At 53.2% G+C, this 12,015-nt stretch overlaps 1 protein-coding gene across 2 annotated transcripts in view; it reads right to left on the reverse strand.

Annotated features, from left to right (window-relative positions):
• Window positions 1–12,015, reverse strand: part of DYSF (dysferlin) — a 203,486-nt gene that overhangs the window by 101,051 nt on the left and 90,420 nt on the right. For both annotated transcript variants that reach the window (XM_039239562.1, XM_039239561.1), the window contains exons 25-30: window positions 8,865–8,996; window positions 8,611–8,777; window positions 7,189–7,303; window positions 6,815–6,920; window positions 6,403–6,545; window positions 4,454–4,627 (exon numbers count right to left, since the gene is read on the reverse strand). In XM_039239562.1, coding sequence (XP_039095493.1) covers window positions 4,454–4,627; window positions 6,403–6,545; window positions 6,815–6,920; window positions 7,189–7,303; window positions 8,611–8,777; window positions 8,865–8,996 — 837 coding nt within the window. The remainder of the gene's footprint in view (window positions 1–4,453; window positions 4,628–6,402; window positions 6,546–6,814; window positions 6,921–7,188; window positions 7,304–8,610; window positions 8,778–8,864; window positions 8,997–12,015) is intronic.

The following is a 12,015-nucleotide window of genomic DNA, read 5'->3' on the forward strand; positions in this document are numbered from 1 at the left end:
CCAGCAAGATGTCTTCAGGAGGGAAACTGGCAGGCAAGGCTCAGCCTGCTGGTGGACCTGTGGGCCAGGAGAGGGACGGTAGGAGGCAAGGGGGCGCCACAGGCCTGGTCCTTGGGCCTGGACAGCCAGAAATGTCAGATTACCAGGAAGTCCACCACCCACAGCCCTTCCCTGGACTCCTTCAAGGTCCACCTCCCAAAGTCCTTCTCTAAGAAGCCTCCCTCATTAGACCCCACCATTCTGGAATGACTCTTATTCTGCCCTCCAGCACCTCAAAGATGCAGATCCTATTGGGTTGATTTGTACTCACATGGGAGTGCGTCTCTTGTCAGACAAGACTTCCCCGTGGGCCAGGCCTCCACCATCAGATCAGGGCATCATTAGAAGTAAAGATCACTTTGCTCCCACCAAGGAGCGAGGAGAACACATCATTATCCCCTGCTTCCCTCTCTAGGACCCTGGCCATGCCTTCCCCACATAATGGATACACTCTGCCTCTCTCAGAAAGGCACCTAAGGGGACACCTGGGTGGCTTAGTCAGGTTAGCATCCAACTCTTGATTTTGGCTCAGATCATGATCTCACGATTCGTGAATTCAAGCCCCACATGGAACCCTGAGTCAGGCTCTGCACTGGTAGCACAGAGCCTGCCTGGGATTCTCTCTCTCCCTCTCTTTCTTTCTCTGCCCCTCCCTTGCTTGCTTGCTCTCTCTCTCTCTCTCAAAATAAATAAATTTTAAAATAAACATTAAGAAAAAAAGAAAGGCATCCAAGTAGGGAAGGGGGGCAACGTGACCACCCTCCTCATCTTCCTCAGGCATGATGTACTTCGCAGCCCTCTCAGTCAGAGATGGTCCTTGGACCAGCAGCACTGGCATCACCTGGAGTCCTCTTAGAAATGTAGACTCTCAGGTTCACCCAGACATGGAATCCAGAATGTGCAACAAAGCCACCATATTGCTCCTATGTTGACTAAGGCTGAGAAGCACTAAAGAAGTATCATGTAGTTATTCCTTACGATGCCTCTAGGATGTGGTGACTTTCACGGGTGAGGTAACAGAATCGCTAAAGGGATAAATGACGTATCCACAGCTAGGAAGCAGAGGGGGCAGAATCCAAACCAAACCTGCTCCCCTGAGAAACCTCACCTATCCCACCATGCTCCCACCTGGTGAATCAGCAGACATCAGTGACCAGTGGGTAAGACCAACCCCCAGGCAAGTAGCCGGGTCCTGGCACCCAGAGATCCCTGCCACCTGGTCCTATGATGCAGGGTGGACTTTAGTCCCTGTGCCTTGCTGGGGCATCAGTATGTCCCAGGACGAAAGAGAGCAGGTTCAGGGGCAGGGGCACATAAAAGTGGCGCTGGAGCTGAGAGTGAGAGAGAGAGAGAGAGAGAGAGAGAGATAGTTGGTGCTGATGGAGGTTTGATTCACTGAAGTACAGAATGGTCCAGACAGTTACTGTCAAATGGGCCTGTGGCCCTGTCCAAATGCTGGCCACACTTAAAGACTTTCCAAGGCTGTGTCCTCCAACTCCAGGTTTGTGAGATCGAGCCTCTCCAAACACTGTCTGCCTCTGGCTCTCCATGTCAGCCAAGTTCCCCCAGGACTCAGAGGGCTTCACTATGTTGGTTTCTTCTCTGTATCACAGGCGAGTCACATCTGCTTCACAACCAACCACCTCCCCGTGTCTGTTGCCTTGACGTTTGATTTCAATGATCCCTTGCGACATTTTCTCCCACATGAAGAATAAACAGACTGGTCTCTCTGTTTCTGGGAAGCACCCCCCTTCATCGTCCTAGTCACCGAGCCATGAAAGCTTGGCAGTGGGGCCCCAGCCTAGTTCATCGTCTTCCCCCAGATCCTGGCCAGCCCCAGAACCCATCCACACTTCCGTCCATGTGTCTCTGGCTACCTCTGGCCTTGCATCCTCTCTCCCACGGCCCTGGCCTCCCTGCCCTGGGCGGCCTGGCAAGCGCTGCCTGATCCGCCTTCTTCACACAGCACTTAACCATGTGTGTCAGACTCGCCGGGGCCAACCATGAACTCATCGCAGCCCCAGGCCCACCCCGCCCGCCCCATGACCCGGCAATGGGAGAGGCCTTACCATGTGCCCAGCGGAGACTCTGGGCCCATCTGACCCTCTCCAAACTCTGTCACTGAACTTCCCTCTACTCCTGCCCCTAGCTCCCACCTGAGATGGTCACCTCATCCCAGATCACAAACCAAGACCCCTGATGGTCTCTGCCCTTCCACCCCAACCATCCTCCGTGACTACTTGATTAATGGCCCTGAAGCCCAGCTCTGACCAGAGCAATTCTCTGCTTAACCACCCACACTGGTTCCCTACTGCTCACTGAACAGAGTCCTGTGGCCATCATCAATAGCTCTTTGCCCAGCACCGTTAGGGTTTTTTTTTTCCTTTCCAGATACTCTTCTCCCTATCCTGATGGTGCTGTCAACTACAGAAAAGGGGCATGACCGAAGATGGCCAATCAGAACATCCATTCCACACCTTCAGGCTGGCATGGGCACATGACCAAGAGAGCTAGTCAGTCACACACAAGACTGTCACAGCATTATGGTGAAAATAGCACCCTCCTCTCTGGGGCCTCCAGCTGTGAGGAAAACAGGATGCCAGGCAGGCTGGGCTACTTTATCTACCAGGACTTCACTGGCTGTCAAGTTGATGGCAGTCTTTTTCGTGCGCGCCATCTTTGTTGCCACACAGAATGAGGCAGTGAGAGAATGAGGCCAAGATGGAGGAGCACGTCAGAAACAGAGTCCTGCCAGGCTTAATGCCTGTTTACCTTCTGGGGCTCTCCCATCAATCTGAGCCCTTCAACTCCTTTTCTCTTTTCAGCCCATTTGATTGAGTTTCTGTTTGCCTTAGGGTGCCTGCCCAGCCTTCTCAGACCTGGCCCTGACTCAGTTCTACCACAGAGGCCTTTACCCTCTCACCTCTCCGCTGGAGCCACAAGACCACCCCCAGGCCCTGCCCTGTGCCCAAGACAGGCCCTTTCCGATGGGACAAAGGGAGTCGACAGACACCAGGCCTGCCCCACGAGCCCTCCAGGTGTGGCTGCTCCAGCTGGGGCAGCAGTTACCTCCCGCCCAGCCAGAGCACGAGCCCAGCAGCCCAGAGCTCTGCTGTCTCCTTTCAGCCTCCCACCACTCGGCCCCAAAACATCATCAGACATCTGGCATTATCCGGCCCCCAGAGGGTTTCCTCTCTCACACTGCCACCACGGGACCTGGCCCACCATCAAGGCCTGAGAGGGCTGTAGCCAACGTCACCTCCCTTTGCTGTATCCATCCCACCAGATCCTGGGCCTGTCCCCTGTACTCCCTGGCTCAGGGCAACCCACTGCTCCTCACGCAGACCAAATCCTCATGTATGTGCGCACGTGCACACACACACACACACACACACACACACAGCTGGTGCGTGCAGACATGCTCGGATCCCATCCACTATAGAAGCTGATGGGCCCTGCTCCCTAAGTCACCACCCAAAGGCCCGGGGGGATGGGCAGTCCTCGCTGGATTTCAGAGAAAGGGTCTCGAGCTGACATCTCCTCCCATCTCCAGGAATCCCCAGGCCGAAGCAGAGCAGAGAACGGTACTCCTCAGGCCAGCCAGGAAGGGCCTGCTTATCTTTTGGGGGAACACATCAGCCAGACCCTGGGTAACCCTAGCTGCCCCAATTTGGCTCCAGAGAGTGTGCTCTAAGGCAGGACAGCCAGCCTGAAGATTCAGTTTCTGAGGTATATCTCTCCCCCAGAATTCCCAGGGATGCCATGAGATGCCTTCTGTCCAATCAAGGACATTCAGGGATTATTAGACCTCTCGGGCTACTCCCTGGGGTGAGGCCAAAGCCTCCCAGACCCACCCTGCAGCAGCCGGCCTCTTCAGGAAGAGCCAGGGGGCGCGTGGATGGCTCGGTCAGTTAAGTGTCCAGTTCTTGATCTCATGTCTCACGTCATGATCTCACGGCTCGTGCGTTTGGGGCCCCGCATTGGGCTCTGTGCTGACAGTACGGAGCCTGCTTGGGATTCCGTCTCCCTCTCTCTTGGCCCTTCCCTTGCTCGCTCGCTTGCTTACTCTCTCTCTCTCAAAAATAAATAAATACATTTAAAAATTTTAAAAAGAAGAGCCAGGTCCCTCAGCTCCAGTCACAGGTCAGACCGAGACCTCTCTGCCTGCTCCCAACCTGACTACACAAAGAAGCAGTGGGTCTCCCAGCACCAAGAAGGGAGCCATTTTATTTCAGGAGCGCCTCCAGACTGCCACCCCACTTTCCCCACAGAAAACCCCAAGGGAACTGAAGCCAAGGTGACCAGCTGGTGCTGCATCTGGAGTCCTATCCCGCACGCTCCTTCTTCAGCCCTGAACAGCCCTCGGAGAGCAGGTGCACCGCGCTGACCCACCATGGGCCCAGAGACCACCTACCAGAGCGCCCTCGAGGGCGAACACGGCCGCAGGCCCCGTCTTCTCCAGGGGCTCCATGCGGCGGCGCCAGCGGCGGCGGCGGAAGGCGTCCGTCTTGCGGTACTCCAAGTGGAACTTCCAGCCAAAGAGCGAGGCGTACTCCCAGCCCTCGCCCTCCGCCTCCGCCTGCCTGTGCTGCGTGGGGGAGAACGGGCAGACTCAGGCACTGCTGGGTGGCTTGCAGGGAGTCCTTGAGTTGGGCTCCTGCTGTGCCTCTCTGGCCTGCCCTCCACGATTCCCCACTGGCTCCACACCAGCACCCTCGGGTGGGAAAACCTGGGAAGGCCACCTGGAGGAGGGGGGCTCTGAGAGGCTTCTGCAATGACAGGAGCCCAGGTCAGAAAATCAGGAGCCTCACAGCCTGGGCTGTGAGGACCCGAGGAGCCAGAAAGGGAAGGTCGGCTAAAGCAGTGCTGAAAACACTTGGCTTTGGGTTTGTTTGTTTACTCGGATTATGAGTGGATTTCATGGATCCAAGGTTTTCTTGTCATTTCCTTTTTCTTCTTCACTTCCCAGCTTATAAAAATAGGAGTGGGTAAGTGAAGATCTGTTTCCTGGCCCCAGGCTCTTTCTTCCTGAGGCTAGGCCTAGGTCAGCTGTGGAGGGAACCCCACTCTGCATTTCCTTGAGGGGACCCTTTCCCAGACCTGGAGGGAGCCCTGGAAGTCCCTTCTTATTCAACTGGTGACCTGACACTGTCCTTAGATGTCCCTCAGGCTCAGGCCATGAACTAAGCAACAAATGCCGGTCCTAGAGGGCAGCTGAACCGGGCGAGCCACGCTGCCTGACATGGTTCCCCTCTGTCCCCTGGGTGCCCCTACAGGGAGAGTCGAGTCTGTCTGATTCATGGCAACAGAAATGGTTTGTTGCCTCAAAACCTTCCTTCTCCCTGGACCCAGGGACATCCTTGTCAAGATTCTCTGTGCTCAATGAGAAAGGGAGAAATGTGGGTGATGCCAAAGGCTACTTTTGGACTGGGGGAGGCCTGGTTTTTAGGCCAAAGTTCAGCGGTGTGCTTGGGAAGGAAGAACACAGAGCAAGAGACCCCGGGGAAGGCGGGCACTGAGGCTGTGCAGGACCTGAGCAGCCGCGGGACTCCAGGAGCAGGCGCGTGCGCTGTGTGCACTTGTATGTGCCCATGCTACACCTCTGTCCTGTGGGTACCCGGGCATGCCTGTGGGCATGGGTGCTTGCACCGTGTACACGGCCTCTGGTAAATGCTGAGGGCGCCCACCAAGGTCACTCTACCAGCCGGCACACTCACACAGTACACACCTCCCCACCTGCCAACTCCGGCAGTCCCCTTCTCCAGGGTGCTGCCCATGCTGAAGGAAGCAAGCCCCGTGGGGAGAGTACGTGCCTCAGGCCACCTCCAGCAACCCCCAGCCGATGACACAGCTAAGAGGACATAAACTCCAGTCCCCTTGCCTCCAGGTGAGAATGATTCTCTGCCGCTCCAAGGTGCACTCCTCCCCAAGCCACAGCTCAGGCCAAAACTGACTTGATCTAACCCAACATCTGTGCTCCCAGCACTCCTGAGAGCACTGCTTCAATAAACTACCTGCAGCCAAGCCTGTGCTCAGACTCTGCCTCTAGGACACCGAGCCACAGCCAGAGTCTGGGTATGTCTTTGTACCTTCCCGGTCTGTGTGCAATTCCAAGTGCATCTCCTTGCATAGTCATGGGCATTTGGGTATTCTCTGTCTGTGAGCAGCTGGACATGCATGGTAAGATCTGTGTGCGTGCTGTGCATGTGGTTGGTGTGATCTGTGAGCATCTCGAGGGAGCTCAAGTGCCTTATACATGTCCCGAGCACACACACTTGTGTCTGTGGACACAGGTGTGCTCCTGTGCCCAGCTGGCCTCCCCCAGCCAGGGCTTCACCCCCACCCACCACCTACTGGGCTCACCCTCTTCAGCGCCTCCATCTGGCTGAGGTCCCTCCTGCGCAGGCGGACCCAGCGTCGCCGACGATGCGTGTAGTACATCTTCTCAGCAGGAACCCAGTGCTTTGGCTTCCGATCCGGGGGGATGGGGATACTGTACTCCCAGCCTAGGGGAAGGGCACCTGCCAGTCATTGCCCGGCCATTCCCAATCTCTCCGGAGGCTATCTCTCCCTTAGGGGCACACTCACAGGCTCATGAGTGACCACTGACTCTTAATTTATAGCTACAAGTACAGGCTGATCCACGAAGTCTCGTGGATAAAGCAGCTCATTGAAGGCCAGTTTCCCAGGGCAAAAGGCCCAACACTCAGCTGTCGCACAAGCACACCCTTGAATTTGCTGGGATGGGTCTCACCGGGCCCCACGTGCTGCCCACCTTGCTCGTCAACAGCCCGATTGAGGTCCGTGGACCACTCTTCATCTTCCCACTTCCAGCCCAGGGGGCACTCAATGTCATCCTTGGGAAGCACCTTCTCCCCATTCTAGGACAGGCAAGTGTGAGAAGATACAGGTGTTAACAGGGAAGCAGAAAAGATGCAACTTGACAACATACATCCTCGAAGCCCCAGGTGCTACTCCAGATCAGCGTCCAACCCCCACTGGTTCTCACACTGCTTTTCTGGAAACCAGAGCATGAAGGGGAGAACTCGGGAACAGGGAAGAAAATGTCCCATCTTCTCTGAGCTACAGGCTCAAATGTCCAGGACCCCAGGAAAGAAAATCGCACCTGCCACTCAAGCACTCACTTACCACATCCGTATAGTTGTCACTCATGTAGATCCACTGGCCTCCAGGAAGCCGGGTCTGGTTCTCAAACACCTCCTCCACGAAACTCAGGTGGCCCGCATCAATGTCATGGAGCAGGCTGAAGTGAGGGAAGGAGGGCTCAGAACCTCCTCACCCACCCACCACCTCCAGCAGAGGACCTCAAGGCCTTGGCCAACCTTCCCAGCCTCACACCACCAACAACAAGAGGGTAAAGAGAAGAGGGAAAGGAGGGACAGAGGGTCAAGGGGAGAGAGCAAAAGGGGATGCAGGGACACCTAAAGACACTCACAGACAGAAGAATACGCCACCACCAAGATAAAGAAAAAGAAAGACATAGAAAAGAGAAAGAGGGCTGAAGACATCAAAAGCCTGGTGAGTAGTTGAAACTCAACGGATAGATAGTTGTTGAAATGGAAAATGCCATCAAGCTGTACGTTTAAGATTTGCATGCTTGAGATAATATATATTATACTTCAATTTCTTAAAAGTAAAAAAAGAAAAGAAAAGAAAAATCCAGTTGTTGAACATCAATCAAACAGGAAAAGACAGAGGAGAAAGAGATAAGGGACAGTGATGCAGGTAGCCAGCCTTGTTCTGAGAGGCACTTAAGAGAGAAGGAGGGGCCTCAGGCATGGGAAGGGTTGACATTGGAGAGGAAGAAACAGGCTGCGGCCTCTTGGATAAGAAGGTTGCAACCAACAGATGCAAATTCAAATGGAGGCCAACTTTAGTTTAATAATAAAGGACTTCCTTGGAGCACCTGGGTAGCTCAGTCAGTTAAGCCTCAGACTTCAGCTTGGGTCATGATCTCACAATTTGTGAGTTTGAGCCCCTGTGTGGGGCTCTATGCTGACAGCTCAGCCTGGAGCCTGCTTTGGATTCTGTGTCTCCCTCTCTGCCCCTACCCCAGCTCACTCTCTCTCTCAAAAATAAATAAACATTGGGGCGCGTGGGTGGCTTAGTCGGTTAAGCGTCCGACTTTGGCTCAGGTCATGATCTCACGGTTCGCGGGTTCGAGCCCCACATCGGGCTCTGTGTTGACTGCCAGCTCACAGCCTGGAGTCTATTTCAGATTCTGTATCTCCCTGTCTCTCTGACCCTCCCCTGCTCACGCTGCCTCTCTCTCTCTCTCTCTCTCAGAAATAAATAAAACATTTAAAAATAAATAAATAAATAAACAAACATTAAAATAATAATAATAAATAATAAAGGACTTTCCAATTGTTAGAGCCCTTCCAGAAAAGAATGGCACCTAGCCAGCCCCTGGCCCCAGAAGGGTTCAAGTGGAAGTCCCCATGAGCATAGGGGCAATAGGAACAAGTAGAGCAATTCATAGGACTGTAGCCTTTCAGAGAAAGGACCAGGGCAGATGGGGGTCCCCCAGCCTCCCTGCCCATGACTCACGTCTTCTCCGGACACACAAACCAGTCTCCAGCCCAGGTCCAGCCGGTCGAGGGGCGGAAGCTATCTTTGGGTAGCTTGATCTTTCCCGTGACATCAGAAAACTTGGGGTAGGTGAGGCCTGTTGTGCCCCAGTTCCCAACCAGGGCCAATTTGGTCTGGTTCTCATACTGGAGAGTAAGCAGTAAAGAGAAGTGAGTGGGGACCAGCACAACTTGGGAGGAGGGGGGCAGACAGGCCAGGCCAGCAGCACTCACGGTTTCAGCAAAGACGGACAGCTTTCCCTCAGCAAACTGGTTGAACTCCTTCTCATCCACAGAAAGCCCAAACCAGAGCTTCACCCGTATCTGCACTGGCATCCGGGCTCCAGGCACCCCCTCCATTGGATACTAGGTACCAGAGAAGGACAGAAACCCATCATTCCCTTTAGGATCAGGATGTCCCAACTGAGACAGGAGCGGTGGGTGGGTGGGGGAATCCTCCAGGACTGGACCTATTAGCCTGACACCCACTAGATATATGTCCTATTGGAGGACTTACCAGAATTTCACAGAAAGGGAATATATAAATTTTTTTTTTAATTTTAATGTTTATTTATTTTTGAGACAGAAACAGAGCACGAGCAAGGGAAGGGGCAAAGACAGAGGGAGACACAGAATCCAAAACAGGCTCCAGGCTCTGAGCTGTCAGCACAGAGCCCGACATGGGGCTGGAACCCACAGACTGCGAGATCATGACCTGAGCCGAAGTCGGACACTCGACCGACTGAGCCACCCAGGCACCCTGGGAATGTATAATTAAGGTTTCTCCCCACCCACCAATATTCCTCCTCTCCAAAGAAGACTACATCATCCACACCTAGGCGCTCTCTGATAATATGAGTCACGCCTAGACTAGGGTCCCCCAATCTCCCCTCCCACCACATACCATTTCTGTTTCTTCTAGAATAACACTGCCCAATGGAACATGGAACATTTCTGTTGTAATGAAAATGGTTTCTATCCACATGGTCCAATCTGGTAGCACAGCTTCCATGGCAACTGAACACTTGAAACGTAGCTGGTGTGACCAAGGAACTAAGTTTTTAGTTTTATTTCATTTTAATTAACTTAAATGTAAATAGGGACACCTGGGTGGCTCAGTTGGTTGAGCGTCCGACTTCGGCTCAGGTCATGATCTCATGGTTTGTGGGTTCGAGCCCCGCATTGGGCTCTGTGCTGACAGCTCAGAGCCTGGAGCCTGCTTCAGATTCTGTGTCTCCCTCTTTTCTCTGCCCCTCCCCTGCTTGCACTTTGTCTGTCTGTCTGTCTCTCTCTCTCTCAAATATAAATAAACATTTCTTTAAAAAAAGGATTTTGCAAAACTCCTATTTCAGCTATATTTATGTGGGTGTGCTCAGTTACGGTTTAAATTTCTTTCTTATGGATCACTGACAATAAATTCTGTATGCCACGGGCTTAAGATAAATAAACTATAACTAATATCTGGCCTTCCATTAGTCNAGCCCCGCATTGGGCTCTGTGCTGACAGCTCAGAGCCTGGAGCCTGCTTCAGATTCTGTGTCTCCCTCTCTCTCTGACCCTCCCCTGCTCACGCTCTCTTTCTCAGAAATAAATAAAACATTAAAATTTTTTTAAAAAAATGTAAATAGCCCCTTATGGCCACCATATTGGACAGTGCAGTTCCAGAACGTATGTCTAAAGGAGATAACAATGATCCAGGTCTGGAAGGGGAAGTTAAAGCTTCCTCCTTAATTTTCAGTTTGTTTGAGACACAGGGTTGTGTTTTTGTTCATTTTGTTTTGGCTCGATGTTAGTGTATCATCTGATAGCCCTGTCCTTTCAAGCGCTTATCAGCATGTTAACCACTCGTCACTGGTCTTCAATTGCTTATTATCCTGAAACTTTCAGAAGCTCTGCCAAAATGGAGTAACCACAACAACCCAACATGAAACATTTATTCTCCGCAACCACTTCACTGTTTGACTGAAATCAATGGTCAGATACGGCCTGAGGAACAGAAGTTCACTCTTAGAACAACACCCCATCTCTTATAGGACGAGGCACATTAAGTACCTAGGTTTCGTGAGCAGGAGCCTGGAGGGGTACTTCCTCCTCTGCAGTGGGGGTGGGGGCTGAATGAGAGGAGAAGGGAGTTTTGATGGGTTCAGAGGAGGAAAACGGGGCCGAGGTAAGAGGTCCCCAACAGGCAGAGGAGGCCTAGACCCCAGGAGGGGGAGCCCAGGCCAGGTAAGGGGTCAGAAAGGGGTGCAGGACATGCCAAGACAGTGATGGTCTCACCCTTCACCCAGCCTCCCTGCTTTTGGTTCATCCATGGTAAAGCCTGGAGGAGGCCCTGACCCCACATGTCACCCCCTGGAAACCTCCCATGACTGCTGGCTTCAGCTGTCCCCTCCCTAGGGTGGTTAGTGGCCTTTTTCCCTCCAAACCACGAGCCCCAGGGAGATGGCAGGAATGCCTGACCCTCCCTTCCCCCTCCACCCCCAGTCTCTCCCCTGCCCTCCCCCAGACGGGGCCAGCCTGCCGGACCCAAAATAGCAACAGCAAATAAAGAAATGTCTAGTTTGGGGCTCCTCTCCCTCTCTACTGGTGCTCATTTTTTCCAACTTTGGTTTAAGTTAAGAAACACCAATGTTTTCTTGGTCTCTGCTTGCTGCCAACATTTTTGTAGAGCTTGCTCAGGAGCTACTGGCGGGGCTCGTAAACTCAGTGGGGAAGACTTCGAGAAACAATTCTATATCTCTTTTTTTCTTTCTTTCCTTTTTTTTTTTTTTTTTTTGCTTGGAATCGGGGAAAAATTTTCAGTTTGCGCTTCCCCAAGGCTGCAGGGCCGAGAGGTCAGAGCCTGAAAATCATCCTATTCAAGTACATCCCCACCTGCACTCTAGCCAGACAGCCTTTCCCGGTTAACCCCACGCCGACGCGGCAGCTCCTTGATTTCCTTTCCCTTCTGCCCTGCGAGGCGAGGAGCTGGCTTGGGAGGGAGAAAGAGCAAGATGCTAGGAGGTTAGGACTGTATGGGGAACATGCCCCAGCTGGCATGTATGCAGGTGAGAGGGGGCAGCCCACTGCCTGACACCTCCCCACTCTCTCTCTAAGCAAAGCTGGCCTCCCCCAAGACCCCAAGTCCAAGTATCTGCTCATCTCTGCCTTTATGTCGGCCTCCGGTCATGCTGGTGGAGGCTCTTCTCCCCTGGGAGCAAGGGAGCTCCTCAGGGGGATAAAGAGGAGACAAGTGGGGAGAAAATGACCCTCTTTGATCACCTCGTTCCAGCAAGACCCATGACCTGTGTCACCTAATTCAATCCTGGAAATCTATGAAGTGGGCAGCCTTGTGTTCATTTTACAGGGGAGAAGACGGCCAGCAGTTCAGAGACGTTAGGCGACG

This window comes from Hyaena hyaena, unplaced genomic scaffold (genome assembly GCF_003009895.1).
Source record: "Hyaena hyaena isolate Hyena2069 unplaced genomic scaffold, ASM300989v1 scaffold_158, whole genome shotgun sequence".
In the NCBI taxonomy this organism is placed as follows: Eukaryota; Metazoa; Chordata; class Mammalia; order Carnivora; family Hyaenidae; genus Hyaena; species Hyaena hyaena.